Below are 18,065 nucleotides of genomic sequence, written 5' to 3' on the forward strand. Positions count from 1 at the left end.
AAAACAAGTTATGTTTCACTTTTAAATAATGCTTGAAACTACACTGCGTGGTCTACCTGTACTAGTTAACACGTGTAACTATCAACCAATTTATTGGTGCTCAATTTACCAGCCTTAAAAGGATGGAAGGCTGAGTTTCAGTACTGCCAGAATGTATACTTGTGACCTAAAGATGACAACATATGTCAGCATTGCATCACTGAGAAATCCTGATAGCATTAATTTTAAACCTCCTTGAAAGACCTTTCTTTTCTCTGCCACACTAAACTGATTTACAGAGAAAACATTAAAAAAAATAAAAGAATATGTGGTATGTATGTACCATTTCGTTTTGCCAAGTGTCTCATTTTGGCTACTTCAGAGCGCTAGTTTAAATGAACAAGTCTGCAAGTTTCCTTCTAAAGAGATAATAAAGTTGCTACGACACTAATTAGTGATAAGATATATTCTCTATAGCATGCTGAATCTATTCAAATGTTATAGGTAATTTAGTCCAATCGGTATATAAGAAACCCGTTCCGATTACATTCATGGGAAGCACAGGTTCAAGCACCAAGCCACCAGAAAGGGAAGGGACAGGTAAGATATAGGCGAAGGCTGAATGGGAGTTGCTTTCATGACTGGATGGACTATACGACCCTCAGCCCATCCAGATATTAAAGTAGCTCATATTTTTTATTTGAAGGGACATACACTATTTTTTTCTGCAGAGAAGAACCATCTATTTACCTTTGGTAACACTTTTTCTGGTAGATACTCTAACCGCAAATTCCTTCTAACCTTCATAATAAGTTTTAAGTTTGATTCTGGCACATGGTCATCAATAATTTGTTTGAGTGTTCGCGTTTGAGCACAAGGCAGGAGAAAGACTAGTAAATGGATGTTAGGGCACAGAGGTGGCGCTTGTATGGAAATCCATTTCGTTACTTCCAGGGCGCTTTGGAGTCACGTCGGAGCAAACATGTTACCATTTGTCAGTGGACAGGAGCTCTACTGAAGATTCTCTGAATACTGGCTGGCACCTGGCACTGATATCCTAAAGGTCAGGAATCTATGGTTAGAAGTATCCCTCAGAAACAATTGTGCAATTTCTAAACCCTGTACTGGAATATTTGTTGAGTTTCTCTTCGGAGGTTGTTGACATTTTGAAAACTGTCCTGCAATAAATTATTAATAAGTTAGTTTCTGAGGTGAGGTTACCCCTAAACTAAATGAAAAGCATCTGGCGCTCTAGGAGCACTTGCAGAGGAAAACAGGATGGCAATTACATTTTCTAGACCCAATTTCAGTTCACAGTCCATCCCTGTGAACCACAAAGATTTGGAAATTCGTTTTTTTCAAAAATATCAAACAAATGTCTAATCAGTAGATGGCACTCTACCCCTCACCTTGGTTTGCTTTTTTTCTGTAGCATAGACAATAGATGTACAGCATACTTCAGCAATCTTGCGCCCCTGACCATAGAAAGACCAGCAGCAGATTTCATCTCCAATGACGTCTTTTATAAATATTACTCTTCCATTAAACCGTAGAGACAGCTTGTCAAATAACTCGATATTTTTCAGCATGTTGTCATCCGAATTGCTGCAAAAGAACAATTAGAGTGAAGCAGCAGCAGGAAAGACACCCTGCAAATTACATTTATCAAAAGAGGTTTGTAAAGCAAGGGAATAATGAAAATCAATGTATTAAAAAAAAATAACAATACAATAATCATGAATTCCTAACATATCAATTACTCACAAAGACAAAAAAAATGTAAAGCACCTAACATTAAGGTTATATTTAAACATTATCTCAATAAAGTGGTTTTACCTTGTGTATGAATACTTGTTGTTACTCCTGTTATACAGCAACTTTACTGCTGGCTGGAAGTAAAGCACAAAAATAAAACACAATTAGGCAATTAACTGGCTTTCCATTTTTTTAAAACTGATAACTGCAAGGAAATGATACCACATTGTAAGTACAAGTGATGACTAAGCTAGAAATCTGCCAAGGAGCCAACGTTTCTCAAACTAAATATGAGATGGAGTAACTATTTAAAGGAGCATTATGAACATTATTAAGTTTGGTTTGAATGTGCTAACAGGTGCCACCACAGGTACAAGGAGGTAAAGCTGATGAGTTTCACATTCAGGGGAACCCACAGTAAAACCTTTAGATGCCAGCTGGGTGATGTAGGAAGCTGACTCTCTATATAGTGCACTAAAACAAATTAAACTATGTAAAGAGTTCAGGAAACCCTTACTGGCTTACAGGGGCTTGCTTTAACAATCCCAAAGTTGTCCGTTAGTGGTGGGGTGGGTGAGCAGATTTAGGCTTATCGGAGGAAAGTGTTGAGCATTTGTTGTACACACACAGTCAATAAATGGGACACACAATCATAGAAATCAGACACCAATTTATAAAAAATACCACCGATTTTAATATTTTAGGCGCCAAGATTTTTGTGATCAGGTAAAAACTGAATTTGTGCTAATGTTAACTTGTGGGAGAAGAGATATACTGCATATGGCCACTTGTCAACGACTTATAGGACTGTTTTTCTGGACTTAAGGTAAGTAGTGGCTGACGTAACACAAACAGGTCACATCCGTCAGCTCTGGGGCATCAGGGTGCAGAGGTGTTTTCGGTGTCTGGTGCCCCATTTGAGTCAATTGGAAAAGTACCTGTATGAAAGATGCTGCAAGTGGGGACTGTGGGACCAATCCGGCTGAACCCAAACAGGGGCTCCGGTTTCGAGAGTCTCTTTGTTCCAGGGACACCATCTGTCAGGGGCGTAGCTAGAGCTTGTGGCGCCCGGGGCTATCCCTCAGATGATGAGAGTGAGCATTTGAAAGAAGATGTCCGAAAGACACGTAGTATTGCTGCTAATAGTTACCTCGATCATTACCGTAAGAAATCAAAAAGAATCGGATAAGGTACTCCAGAATATAGAAACTCCTACTAAAAATGACAACAGTTTAAAAGGAGTCCCACGCACATTTTGTGGCATGCTTCATCATGGATTCCCACAATCAGATGCATCTGGATGGACTCAACCTTGAAGAGAGCACTTTATACTACAAGTATGAGGGATCTAAAAAAGAATAAAATTACCTCTGCCAAGGTTAAAAGTTAAAAGAGAAGTGACGGGTAGAGATAATAATTACTCCAGCATTATACGTCTGTAGGTTTACATACTATGGCCTTCGTCAGAAACCAGAGTTCCCCACTTAATGTACATTCCCAAAGTAGACATGAATGTCACTTTGAGGAGGGGAGACTTATATTAACCCCATCCACGCTGGTGACGGAACCGTTCGGTCACGCCCCTCGGGTGGTCTGTGCTGGTGGTCACGGCCCGCTCACCGTGCCTGCGCGGTGCTGATTGAGCCTGTGCGGCGCGTTCTATTGAGCGGGCGGGCAGTGACTGAACCGTTCCGTCACAAGCACAGCTCACTCGAGGGGCCCGACGGAGCAGTTCCGTCACCAGCGTGGGAGCCCCCCCTCCCCCCCCCCCGCCCCTTAGCATTGCGGCGGAATAGCCACTGCAGTGAAAGGGTTAAGGACTCACTTAAACATACATATATTCTCTGGGTGCAGTAAACTGGAGTTTTAGCTGCATAAATATGGGGTTTCCGAAAGGATAAGTTACTTACCTGTAATCCTAGTTCTCTTCCAGGGGTATCCTCATCAAAGTCATAAACACTGTATATTCCCGCCCATGTGCGGGACCCCGGAAACAATATAAAAATATATATGTAAAAAACACATATTTCGTACCAAATATATGTAAATACATATATCATTTTTCTCACACCAATGCAGCTCCAAAACCAAGGCTAGACAATGTAAACACTTGTATATGTACAGAAAATAGAAAAGGAAACCAAAAAACACATTAGGTCAAATAGTCCTTGAACTTTGTGTTTTAATGAGTAAAAACACTCACAAATCTTGCAAATTGCTCATAAAAGACATTGTCAGCCAAAAGCTCAAGAGAATAACACAGAAACTGAAAGCATTTTCAGTTAAAACTGGGAAAACAAGGGAGGGCTCTGAGGTACATGTCATTGCCTAGAGAAAAAGGGGGTTGGGCGGTCCCAGATTTTAAAATGTATTATTGGGCTTCGGCCTTCCAATATACGAGCGGGTTGATCGGTGGGAGAGTAGAAGATCCCTGGATTAAAGCGGGTTCACCAGAGGTATATAGGCTATTTCTAGGAGATGATGCTGCGAACTGCTTTATAAAATTCAGTGTACCTAGCTACTTTAAAAAAACAAGATTTAAAACGCTGATGACTGTGTTTAAGATCTGGGCAGCTTTTTAAAAAAGATTGGCTTAGGGAGAATTAACTTTTATACCCAGCTATATGGTAATCCCACACTTTTAATGCTGGAGTGGGAGGGGAGCGGGATACGGATGATAGGAGATCTATTAGGGCTGGGGGAAACTCGTTTATTTGGCGATATCCAATATGCTTATGGTATTGATAAGAGAAACTTCTTTAAACATATTTAGCTACGTAGTTTTTTTAGGAGGTTAAAAGGGTGGGCTGAACGGTTTACGGGAATGTCACTATTATTAATATTATAAGAGAGGGGGAGAACTGCACCATTAAGAAAATCTATGCAAAACTGTTGCTCCTCAAGCAAGATGATTTGGACAAACATGGAAAGAGGTGGTGTGACAAATGAGGCATAGATCAAGATAGTTTTCTTGATTCTCTGAAACTGGGCCAGACCGTTCTGTGCTCAGCGGGACTTCAAGTTTAGCACTTTAAAACAGTCTTTGCACTGTATCATACACTGGCACGGATTGCACAGTGTGGGGGATAGGAAGGAATCAGATGTCCCCGCTGTGATGGCTTGGATGCTGATATAATCCACATGTTTGCGACTTGCCCTCGATTGCTAATTTTGACAAGAGCAATTGAAAAGTTTATTGATCAAACTTTGGATTTAAAGGTTTCTCTTACTCCAGCATTGATGCTTCTGGTAATTAATGATAGGGAAACGCAAGATCCACATTATTGCTTTTTGTTTCTTGGAATGGCTATTTGTATTGCTTCGGCTTGGCTGGATCAGGCAGCCCTGACATTTCAGCAATGGCTTGCTAAACTATTGGCTACCTATAATCTGGAAAAAGGGGTCTATGAGAGAAAGGGCAAGAGAGGGAGGAAGCTAGGCAGGCGTATATGGGCACCTATCTGTAGACTGAAGGAAGAGAAGATTGACAGTAAAGGCTGATTTAGCTCAAAATTGGCAGGGATTCAACGTCTATGTTTGAGAATCTGGGTATACTGATTGCATTTGAAATGAACCTTTTTATCTCTTCTCTTTTCTTTTTTATTAAGATGTAATGCTTTCTTCCCACTCTGGATGGTTGGTGGTTAAAAATGAGTTTGCTGTTTTTTCAATTAATTCTGTATATATTAAGATTGATGACATTTTTTCTCAAGTACCAACTATAATTGTATGCCAATAACAGTGCTGTAACAAATAAAATTAAAAAAAAATGTTTTAAAAAGAAGAAATAGTTTAACAAAGACTTGAGAAGTATCTAAGGTTTGCCTGTACCAGACATTTGTATGGAGCCGTACAATGTTACTATTTTCCTAGATCAATACAGACAAAATACATCAACGTTTAAATGAGATGTCCTGAGGTCAAGTGAAAGATGAGATTTTCCTACCTTATTTGAAGTTGCTATTAATTTCTGTTCTTCTTTGGGGGATGTAATTACTGGTACTTTACAGAAAGGCTCATACGTATCTTTGTTCTGCTGGATCAAAGAAGAAGCCATAACAGACAGTTAAAAATACTACAGTGCATTTACTAAAATATTCCATAGCGTAGACACTTTGAGTCTGCATGTCTCATTGAATTCATAGGGCATCAAGGAATGACTAGTTGCTTTCTGCATTCCATTGAAATACTAATGTAATGAACATAAAAATCGACACTTGATCCACCCAGGCTACTTGAATGTTACATTTGAATACAATGCAGCATCTGGGAACAAAGCTCTAAATAGTGCGAAGGCTAGGAAAATTATACTTTAACTGAGAATGGGTTTAAATGGTTATCTGACGAGAGAGGATTAGAAACGATTAGGTCAAAGGAATACTTTTACATTACAAACAATGTAGACAAAGCACCAAAAGGAGAACGCATCAAATTTGTGCTAAATAAAAAATAAATTCAGACCGAGCTGAACACAGCACAGAGGCCCCCCTCTGAGTGCTAAATAATAGAGCTCATATCTCAAATGGTGAGGAAGAAGCCTGGGGATTACAGGATAGGAATGGGAGAGAGAGGTATGCCTCACTGTACTATATTCAGGTGGTAAGTGATTCACGTATCGCACAAGCATTGCAGACCATTCTAATTACGTAAGTATGCTTCCTATTCTGCTTTTGTGCTGTCTGTCCAGCTAACATCTGCTGCATTTCTCACTCTTTTGAGGGATTTGTACGTGGTGTCTCATACTCCTCACTAGTGCTTGTTCAAATTCTTAGTCCTGGTATTGTCGCTGGACCTTACTTAACTGTTCGGGAGGGAAATTATTGACTGAACATTTGTCATTTTTATATTGTGTTTATATAGATAATTTCTCATCCTTGACCTTTTAGCTTGCTTTTTTTTTTTTAACTTCTTTAATATATTCTTTATTGCTCTAAAAAATTCTTAATGGGGGTCACAGACTAAAAATGTATGTGTACATGCAGAAGCTACGTTACCCACAAAACATTCCTGTGTTGTTATTTAATAAAGAATAGCAAGTCATCTTTCATTTAGGATCTATCAAAAGACCAAGGTTAAGGTTTAATGAGAATGCTTAAGTACTGAAGGGTTAACGGAAGAGTGGATTTAACCGATAAACATCAAGGAGATGATGTAATGCCCATACCCTATCCATCAGAGCTGTGGATATCAGAAAAATTCATGACTAAGAATTAAATCTTGCTGAAAGGAAGGTTTGTGCGGCGGTTTTGGTATATATTGTCCAATATGAATCATATAAATCGTACTTTTACCCAAGAGTTTTTAAACTATCTGCAACAGTTTCCGGTGTGAATCCGCTTGTCTTTTCCTTGATGGGTTTGTTGGTTATAAAGTAAAAGGCTGATTACCTGCAATACATAAATAGCTTCTAAGCTGGCCATCTCTACCTTCAAAATGTGATGGGTCATCACTATTCGCCACTTTATATATGCTTTTGCTGATATTACCAAATTTAGAGACATATTTTTGATCAATATCAGTGTCAGTAATATTAAATTCTTGCTTTGAAGTAATTGTTGTAAAAACCCTTGAAATCTATAATAAACAAATGTGTTAAGGCATAAGAGTCTCCAGAAGCATTAGTGCTTTAATTCCAGAATTTCAAAGTATTTGTATCTGTTCATTTTTATAATGACGCAGTCCAAGAACATTACATGGTGCTATGGTAAATGTCATAACCATTTTCTTTTAATTTGACATTTTACTCTAATATGTCTGCGGACTTCAAATGCCTTGCTCTGTGCCACCCAGTGGTCTATCCTAAATTCTACATACCCACCACAACATCTCACTCAACCCTTCCCAAAGCCCCCAGGGAAACATCCTTACTAAAATGTGCATTCGCGCTTACAAACCCCAGTGTTAGGACCCTCATCAACCAGGGGTGAGACTCTCAATCTATTTTACACTTTTCTAACAAATTCTTGAGCAGTGCCTCATTTTATTCCCTTTTATGATCACTTTTCAGATCAATTTTCTTGCTTCTTACTTTACACAGTTACATTTTGGAAGGATTAAATGTTTTTGATGATTTAGCATGAAGGCATGCTGTAGATAAGCTATGTAAAAGGTGTTGTTATATTTTGGAAAGAACAGTTTACATTCTCACCTCTCCACGATTTTCAAATTGGTTTGGTTTTCTAACGTTCTTAAGTATAGTCTCTATTCCTGACAACATCAAGAGGTTGATTAATGTAATTCTAGGTGTTGATGGTCTTTCCAAGGCTCATATGATTGTTCCCAATTCATCTGCTGTAGCTTTGATTTTTTAGGTCAATTGTGGGATCCACACTTTTCAGAGTCCGGAATGAGCTATACCAAAAATGATTTCAGTGTTATGCCAATTTCCATTATATCAGTTACCTCTATAATGAGGACACAACTCCAATTTCCAGCCTTTTTATTGTTGACTCAAACACCTCTACCGGTTTGTTATTTCTAATTTCTTAAGATAATTAACTCAACTTCTTACTTTATTACCACCACAGAATAATGTCGCCTTCATTTTGCTAATTGTTTTGCTTGTTGTTGAAACTGGGTTTTGATTTTGGCAAATTGGGAGTTAACTTCTATAGGCCTACTTTCTGTGTTCAAATGCTACTTGGACCATAGCTTTCATTTGTTTTACCCTCCAGGGCCAATTCTACAAATAGTTGACTATCTTTTCCCTGGATGAATTAGATTATTGAGCTCCGATGGTTGCTGCCTTAATGATACAGTCACATTTCTAAAAGCTCTCTTTTTTGCATTGAAATTCACCAAATTAGCAGCAGTGGAAACAATGTTTGCCTCCGTGGTCCCCTAAGCAGTAATACTAATAGGTTTATACCTTGGAGGCTTTTTTTGGCCTAGTGCCAAAATATAGGCCATGAGCTATAGGGAGTGATAGCGCCTGCTAATACTAATGTCAATGGGTTGTAGGTCTTAGAACTTGAGATTTTATAGTGGGCTCCCCAACTTTCTTACTACTCAAGGGCTTAGTAATCAATATGTTTTTATAAGATTCATTCATCTGACTATTTACCTTATTAAATTTGCAGTTCTTGACTTACAGCACACACTTTTTTTTTTTACTATTTTCAGTTTCTTCATTTACCAGGCCATTACATTCCCCACAGTATTGGTTCTTCATTTTGCCTCTGCATGCACATACACCATTTCACAATTTGCTTTCACACACATTGTAACAGAGTTTATGCCTGCAAGGCAGACGAGTACAATAGGATAGATAAGCGTTAATATAGTAGCTTTGTGCACAACTCCCTTTTTTTCTAAAGAGGCAGCACATTTTCATTTAAGTTAGTCTCCTGATCTACCTCTGTTCTTCTCTATTCCTTTATGCCTACCGAGTAATCTTTGCATAAATTGTCTGTGAAGAAGGCAGACAAGATAAAAGTTGGAGGACACTAAAACAGTTGAAAAGCTGAAACAGTTACTTGTTTCTCATGCCTCATCGGGAGTAGACCCTTTATTTCAAAGCAGTCCTTTGCTGGGTCGCTTTTCTGAAGTAACTTATCAGTTTGTGAATGCTTGGTAACGATGTAAGCCTAAACCTCACTGGGCTAGAGGAAAGATGTCACTATTATTGCCATGCATTAAGCTACCACTTGGTGTCAACTCTCTTGTTCATTAAACCTTTTTGAATTGATTCAGAGAGTGGCTTACACATGCAGCTTAGACAAGATGACTGGAATAACTAGCCCTAGTTCTGTGTGTGGTTGTTTTTTCTCAGTACTATTATTCCAGATTGGAGTCCTCCCTGCTATTCCAAATGTTGATATATTGCAAGTACCCCATAAATCAGAAGTAAATGGTTTGGTCTACTATACCAGCAGTTGTAGTTCTCAGATATTGTGAGCCTCCTTATTAAAGAACTAGCTCTCGGATATTGTGATCCCCCTCATAAATTAACTACACAGTCAACCTCATCAAAAGAACCATGCTTCTGGCTTCAGTGGAGCACTGCTGGTGCTCCAAAGCATGTTACTTACAAGGTTACAGCATTGAATGCTGACCAATTATGTGGCTTCAGTTATTGTTTTTAAATACAAAATACTTACTGCATTAGTAGTAAGGGTGTTGTTTTTTGTAAAGCAGATTGGTGTATTTTTTAATGTGTTTATAAAGAATCACAGAATTTTCCTGGGTCCATGGGAATTATTCAATTGGTTATCAATTAGGGGATCATCTTAAGTGAAAACTAGGATTAAAGAGAAGAAACTTTTACGCAAAATATTGAATGAATGAATGAATGAATGAATGAATGAATGAATGAAAATATTTATAGAGCGCACGATGGCCAAAACGGCTTCCTGGCGCTGGGAGCTCTAAAGAACCGAACAGACAGGGCCAGGAGGATTAGCAGGGGTAGGCCAGGGCAAACAGAAAAGTTTTCAGCGCTTTACGGAAATGTGAAAAGATAGGGATCAAACGCATAGAAAGAGGAAGGGAGTTCCAGAACCGGGGAGCAAGAACAGAAAAACGGGTTCCACCAGTGCGAGATTTGTGAAAGCGGGGGACAGTGAGGAGGGCAGAAGATGATGAACGGAGAGTGCGGGCAGGGGTGTGAAGGGAAATCAAAGAATTGATGAAAGCCGGTGCAGAGTGATCAAGGGCCCGATAAACAAGGCACCCTAGTTTGAACAGAGATCTCTGCAAAATGGGCAACCAGTGAAGGGATTTAAGGACGGGAGTGATATGATGGGTTTTGGGCAAGTGAAAGATAAGACGGGCAGCCTGATTCTGGATAGCTTGTAAGCGGCGGGTTTCATAGGCAGGAATGCCGGCGAACAAGCTGTTGCCATAATCAAGGCGGGAAGTGATGAGGGCAGAAATAATGATTTTAAGAGAGTCAAGAGAAAAGAAACAAGAGATTTTCCGGATCATTCGGAGGGAAAGAAAACATGAGGACACCACGGCACTGACCTGGCCGTGCATGGACAGGTCATGTCTGACCTTGATGCCCAAAGTTTTAACAGAGGGAACGGGGGTGGGAGGGGGGCCAAGAATGGGAGGCCAGAAAGCAGGGGACCAGGGGCTGGATGAGCCGCCAATCAGGACAAGCTCAGTCTTATCTGGATTGAGCTTGAGGTGGTTGGCGCTCATCCACCCAGAAATAAAGACCATGGTGGAGTGGAAAAGGGATAAAGAGTGAGAAGAAGAGGAAAGATCAAAGACGAGCTGGAGGTCATCAGCGTAGTTATACACAGAGACCCCCAGCTCAAGAAGGGAAGAGATAAGAGGGTGAATATAGAGGTTGAAAAGAAGGGGAGAAAGAGAGGAACCTTGGGGGACCCCACAGGGCACCGGGAGGGGGGGAAGCAGAAAAGCCGGGAAGGTGAACGGCTTGGGAACGACCTGTCAAGAAGGAGGTGATCCAGGAGAGGGCAGAACCTCGTATGCCCGCTGCGCTGACACGGTCCAAAAGAATGTTATGGTCGACCGTGTCAAACGCAGCGGACAAGTCGAGGAGGATCAAAGCTTGGGGGGAGTTGACGTCGGCCTTGGCTTTAAGCTCGTCAAGGACGGCTAACACCACTGTTTCGGTCGAATGACCCGAACGGAAACCGGCTTGGTGAGAAGCCAGGAGCTGGTTCTGTTCAACATAAACAGAGAGACAGGAAGTAACGTAAGATTCAGGGATTTTAGCAAGATAAGGGAGAAGAGAGATAGGTCTAAAGTTAGAGGGAAGAGAAGAATCGAGACCGGGTTTTTTAAGAATGGGAGAAACAATAGCAGATTTAAATGAAGAAGGGACCAATCCAGTGGAGAGAGAAGCATTAAGAAAGGAGAGAGGGGTATCAGGACAGGAAGAGAAAAGGGTTTTAAGAATACGGGCAGGGGCACAATCAGTGGGGGAGCCAGACTTGATTTTAGTGAGCAGAGCCAGAAAAGAGTCCAAGGAGAGGGGGGGAAAAGAAGAGAAGGAAGGTTTAGACGCAGAGGGAACAGGAACAGAGTGAGGAGGAGTAAAAGGAGTGACCAAGATGTTAGATTTAATTTTAACAATCTTCTCGATAAAGAAGTTGTTAAGAGAAGAGCAGAGGGCCTGGGAGGGAGTGAAGTGAGGGCAAGCACGATCAGAGGTGGCCAAGTTGTTGACCAGAGAGAAGATTTCTTTAGCTTTGTTAGCCGAGAGCGCCACTTGTTCGGAGAAGTACTTGGTCTTAGTGGCCAAGATGGCCATCTTGTACTCCTTAAGAAGAATTTTGTATTTGGCCTTGTGGTCAGGGCAGTAGCTGCGGCGCCAAAGGCGCTCTGAGCGTCTAAGCTCCAGTTTAAGAGTCTTGAGCTCCGGGCTAAACCAACGGTGAGCCTCGTGAAGGCGAATGGACTTAACTAACTTGAGGGGGGCTACTAAATCACATGCAGAAGAGAGCCAATTACCAACTACAGCGGCCTGTGAGTCAAGGGGAATACCAGTGAGGTCTGGGGAAGAAGAAGCAAAGGAATGTGAGAGAGGGAGGCCAAGTCAACACGATTCCAGGTACGGGAGAAGACATTCTTGGGACGAAGGGGCTTGTGAGGGGAACCAGTGGTGATAGAAAAGGAAATGAGAGAGTGATCAGACCATGTACATGGGAGGATACTGGGGGGGGGAAACTATGTCCTGGGATGACCAAACTTGGTCCAGGATGTGTCCGAGATTGTGGGTAGGGACCAAGACATGAGACTTAAGGTTGAGACAGAGGAGAGTGGCCGTGAAGTCCTTGGATGCTATTAAAAAGGCAAGAACTAAACTAGCCCAAAAATTGATTCCTGAAGAAAAATAAATATTGAAGTTGGTCTACCAACCATAATCACCCTGATGTCCGGCATAATTTACCTATATTAGGTACAGCTGAATCAGTGTTCCTTAACCTTTTCCTTCCTATTGTGAACAAGCTTATCAAATGAACCTATCCAGAGCAGTTCTTTTCCACCATGCATATTCCTGGCATTCCCTGAATGGTCTTTAATGTATCATTCATCTCCTGCATTCAACATTAACATACCTAAAATGCTGATTAAATACTGAATCTAAATAAACATTTTAAAGTAACTTTTCTGGGCCTTGGCTGGAACAACAACAATAGAGTTAACAGTAGCCACGTAGTCCTCCAATGACACAGATTAGAATTAAGCTCAACAGTAGTTCAACAAAAAATATAAATAAATGGATACCTGCAGAGCTGCTTGACATTCATCCACAAGCCCTTGAACTAGGTAGTATTTTGCTTCTGCAAGTAACTCTTCAATTTCTCGACGACTTTCAGGTAGAGGTACTGCACCATCACGTAAATAATTTAAAATAGTACCAAAATGTTTCCCACAACGATCAATTAGGATCCAGCCTGAAATGAAACTAAATTTTAAAAGGAAATCCTGAAAACTAACAAAAGCAAGTCAAACATCAATAAAACACACCACAAAATACAGCGGCACATGCATAAGAAATTAATTTTAGAATCACGCTTATATGAAGTTTGAAAGACAAGAAAGTAACTATACAAAATTTGACACTAGACCCAGCCTCCCTACTCTACAACCTTTAAAGCGATTAATTTTTGCCAATAAACAATCGGCAAATCTTAAATCCATAAGGAACACTCAGATAATTCTCAGATGTTTGCTTTTTTATTTTAGGTCTCTCCTACGAGACAGCACAAGCTGTCTGATTACTAAAGACCTATTGTGAACTACAATGGACTCCGACCCACCCGTGACTTAGCATTGATTAGCTTTATTGTCAATCATTTCCTTCCTGCCTCTTCTTGTGCTGGTCCCTCTTGAGCAGCCTACCCTATTTACGATTCTTTTGATTTGCTGATGTGTTTCCTTCCACTACACATATTTAGGGAACTACTTTTTTCTTTTTCACTAGATATTCCATGTCCAGGGTGCAGGGACTTGAAAAGGATCCCCTTGCTGACTGGTAGCCAATACAGGACCCTTAGGCGGGAAGAGAATGAGACGCACCGGGGAAGTTTCTGAATCAGAGGTGCAACAACATTCTGAAGTGCTTGCAGCTGTCTAATTAAGCAGTTTAGAAGGCCCACATACAAGGCATTGTCCAACCTTGAAGCGATTGTTGCTTGAATCACAATTTTCGGGGAGGAGATGTACACATTTCTTTTAAGCTTTCAGCATCGCAAAACAAGATTACAACACCAAAAACACATGCAATTGAAAAGAGAAAAAGAGTCTCAAATATGTTCCCCAGATTCTTTTGACTGTGGTAGGCTGGGTACAAGTGAGGGCCAACAGACATCCCACTAATTAGAGAAGAAATTCTCGAACAGCAACATTTCTGTCTTCTCAGAGTTGCTCTTTAAGTGTCTGGCACACATCTTATTCAGAACCGCTAGTAAGCAGGGTTTAAAAGGTTCCTCCATGGTAGTCGATCCTCTCTCAAAGGAGAGGTGCAGCCAAGTATCATCTTTAGAGGAAACCGCTTGAATCTAAAGGACTCAACCAGGGGAGACACACACAGACATTAAAAAGAGTTGAACTTAATGAGGAGTCTTTTGGGACTCATAGGTGCAATGGCTTGGTGCCCAAAGTTAAAGGCACCAGCCAGACTGCATACACTCTACTGTCCAAATAAAAGACTTAATCTAGTTAAGAGCGAGACCACCCAATCAGATATCTGCATGGCGCTTGCAAAGAAATACCTCTTTTTTGCATTAACATCCCCCAAAGTTTTGGACTGATGCAGCTGCCCCAAGTCAGGCCTCAGTGCCAGTTTTCTAACCCATCACCTAATGTATGTTGAATTGGCTATGTCCAATTGGAATGGATGACTTACTTAAAAATCCTTAGTACATGGTACCAAGTGTACACAGAACATGTAAGTTTGAGTGTCCACCCAGAGCTGCAGCAATCAGTCAAGTTTCTTGTTTTAGTTACATAAAACCATAACAATTTTACAGAAATAAAACTACTATAATACAATTTATTATTATCTTTTAAAAGTAACTGTAAAAAAGAGAGGAACTTTAATCAGGTCGTAAATGGAACAGAATAAAAACATATTGTCAGCTTTGGTGAGTGCTTAAAACAAATTAGTAAAAACCAGTTTATCACGTGTTTGTGCAAGAAAGTCAAGCATTATACTTTGGAGGAGCTAACAACCATCAAAATAAATATATATATTTTTTATACATCCTATTACTACACATGATAAAATGGAGGTTAAAGTGCGTTATGCATACCTTCATCATCTGGCTGCTAATGTGCTTTGAAGCAACAGCTTTTGTACAGCTTTGTACATCCTATCGCTGAACAGGGGACAATACACGAATAAAGTGCGTAAAAAGTGCATTAATGATCTGGCGGCTACTACACGATGAAGTGTTTTTTATGCATCCTATGCTAAACATTGAAAATGCTGATTAAAGAGCATTATGAGTGCATTCATGAAATAGGAGCCAACAAACAATGAAAAGTGAACAAAGATTTAAAATTTGTGCTGGCCGCACATCATTCCTGTTCTTTTACTCAGTCTTGTACATATTTCCCATCACTGTGAGGGTATATTGATGCTTCCTGTGATTATGCATGATAAGGTGTGCAATTGGTGCATTGATGAGGTGAGTTCAAGAGGGCTGGTGATTGCGAGTTGGTTCCACCCTTGAGTTGCTGCGAGTGGAAAGCAAAACTGCTCTGATAAAGTTATTTAGCCTCTGGCAGCTCACAGCAATCTAGTTCTAGAAACTTGATGAATTTGTGATTTAATTGTGGGTTGCCGGGATTCAGACTGGCTATTATGGCCTTCCCGGCATGTGCGGGTGTTTCTGTCATTCAAACTGGTCTTGAAGTAGAGTAATCTGGGCGTACGCATGCCTGGACAGAAGCAAATCAGGTGGATGAGATCCTCTTCTTTATCATTGGAATGCCTACACACTGTTAGGCTAGTGTATTTCCATGCTGGTCTGGTCGCTAAGGCTGGTATAGTAACCATGCATAAGGACAAGAACCTATGTTTAATGCGTGCTGGGAAAGAAACTGCTATTGTCTTCTAGCAAGGATAGAATTGTTGTGGCTCTGTTGGATCCCTTTTTGAACATGTCATACAACACACTTGCTACCCTTAGTTCTGTGAGGCTCAGTAGCTTGATAGAGGTATACAAATACTTATGGCGTTCCGATAATCAATTGTTTTGAAGTGCTGACCATAAAGATTGGTTTAATGAGCTTTAAGCATTGTTGATTTAGTAACAATTTTTTATTGTTTTTATTTTTAGCATCGCTGCCCCTCTTCTGGCTCTATCCCGCTTGGTAAGGTCAGATTCTAGGCAAATTTGTGCTGGGGATAAATTCTGTGAAGGACTGAATACTCGCCTAAATGTTTTGATCTGTATTTTGTCCACTATTGCCGCATCCCGGACTTCCATCACCACACTCGCATTGGTGATTCTTGGCAATAATTTGGCGGCAATTAGAGTTAAAAGTGGCTGAAATTATGGCCCATTCAATTTCTTTGCCAGACCTAGAGGGCATGGATTAGAGAAGTCTCCCTTTGCTTAACATATTGTTTTTGCTGCATGAAGGTTCCTCTTGAGTCGAGATATAGGCCCAGATATCTGTAGTTTGTTACCGAGCCAAGTGCGACTTAGTAAGAATCTTGGTGCATGGCCCAAAGGAGTGGTGAGCGACATTGTTTAGGTGTTTGCCATGTTTACCTTCAGGTAGCTACTTTCTGCGTAGGAAGCAAGTATATTCAGCGATTTATGCAAGCCCATTTTGGTTTAGCTAAACAATTCAATATTGTCTGCATATAATAAGTGAGTGAGACGGAGGGGGCCCAGGCGGGGAGGGTGGGGATTTGCCTGGTCCAATGCAGGTGAAAGATCTGCCATGAAGAGGTTAAAAAAGGTGCAGTGCTAAAATGCACCCCTGTTTTAGGCCTAGCTATGTAGGTATCTTTCTAGATAGTTTTGTGTCATCTATTGTCGGACCAAGTTGTTAAGTCCACTAGTAGCAGAGATGCATAATGTTTGCTTCTAAATCGAGATGGGTGATAAGTCAATAGTCTGCAGGATTTGCCTTGTCCCCTGCTTTGTGCGTCTGATTTATAATGGATCCTCACAAACGTTTCAAGATAGCACCTCTTAGCTATACTTCTCTGAAGAGTGAAGCCAATGTACTTGACAAGAATTATGTGTCTTCCTTAAAGAAGAAACATAATGGGCCAGGGGCACCTTAGCGGCGTACCTTAGATAGAAGTTTCCAAACTGATACTGGAGCCGGAGAATATGTTGTTCCGTCTCCAATTGGTCAGAGGGATGGAGTGCAGAATGAATCTTCTGTTGATTTTGTCTAGGACACTCTTCGCTAAATTGTTGTTGATTTATTTGAGAAGGTGGTGACAATGGACAACCATGTGGATTCTGAGATATTAGAGCTGTTTATACTTCTTACTGCTAGGTTGAGGCTATTTATAATTTCCCAGAAATTTCTTGGGTTGCGACGCAAGGCAGTATGTATTATTTTAGCCTAAAATCCATCCTCCGCTGCTCTTTTACCTTCCCAGAGATGTTTTCTATAACCTTTCTTGAGCCCTTTTAGACATAGCAAAATAAGGCAGTTGGAAGGGTGCATTTTCAGTTGCCTAGCTAATTTCGTTTGTGCACTTTTCAACTGCATGCACCGCTTTGAGAGTTGAACTTCTGCTCTTTTTCTGACTTACGGGCCAAGGAGCTTCCGTGCTGGGCCTATTGAAAATTGTGCTTAAAAAGTTTCTAGAAAGACTGACCAGGCGGAAATGCAATGCTCCATGGAGTTGACACATTTGGTAATTCGTTTCTTAGCTTATGATGCTTGGTCTGCTATAGTTTCTGTTGACTAAGGCACCAGTTTTAATTTTGTGGTGGTGATTGAATAAACTTCTGGTTGGGCAAATTAGTGCGTCCATGGGACGATTCCTATCCGCTGAAGCTAGCATGAGTGATAGCTATGTGCACTGCATTTTGTTGCAAAGTGTTTAAGCAGCGGAATAAAGGGTACTGAAATTACTTTGTAGTCTATTAGTGCGGGGTGGGGCCATGATATGTATATTTTGGAAAGTTATCATCTAGAAATCTTCCATGTACGACCATCATTATGAGGAACTTCAATGATCCAACAAACTTTCACCTCCTAGATCTCGTCATATGGATTTTGTTACGGCCTGGGTCGGGACATTCCAAAAGATGCTCTCAAAGTTGAGCATGTCATTATCCTCTGATGTGTATATTAAATTTAAATTGCAGGTCATTATTATAACCCATCTGGGGTTGGCTTGCTTGTAGCTGGATATTGTGGCTAATATT

General features: G+C 40.5%; 1 protein-coding gene across 2 annotated transcripts in view; it reads right to left on the reverse strand.

Annotated features, from left to right (window-relative positions):
- The window catches only part of KCTD10 (potassium channel tetramerization domain containing 10), a 70,728-nt gene that overhangs the window by 11,873 nt on the left and 40,790 nt on the right, over positions 1–18,065 (reverse strand). Inside the window, exons 3-6 of one of the 2 annotated variants that reach the window (XM_086943104.1) lie at positions 12,937–13,106; positions 5,681–5,770; positions 1,816–1,868; positions 1,389–1,584 (exon numbers count right to left, since the gene is read on the reverse strand). In XM_086943104.1, the coding sequence (XP_086799230.1) occupies positions 1,389–1,584; positions 1,816–1,868; positions 5,681–5,770; positions 12,937–13,106 (509 nt within the window). The remainder of the gene's footprint in view (positions 1–1,388; positions 1,585–1,815; positions 1,869–5,680; positions 5,771–12,936; positions 13,107–18,065) is intronic. The other variant, XM_086943105.1, reaches the window with a different exon arrangement.

Source organism: Lissotriton vulgaris, chromosome 11 (assembly GCF_964263255.1).
Source record: "Lissotriton vulgaris chromosome 11, aLisVul1.2, whole genome shotgun sequence".
NCBI classification, from domain to species: Eukaryota; Metazoa; Chordata; class Amphibia; order Caudata; family Salamandridae; genus Lissotriton; species Lissotriton vulgaris.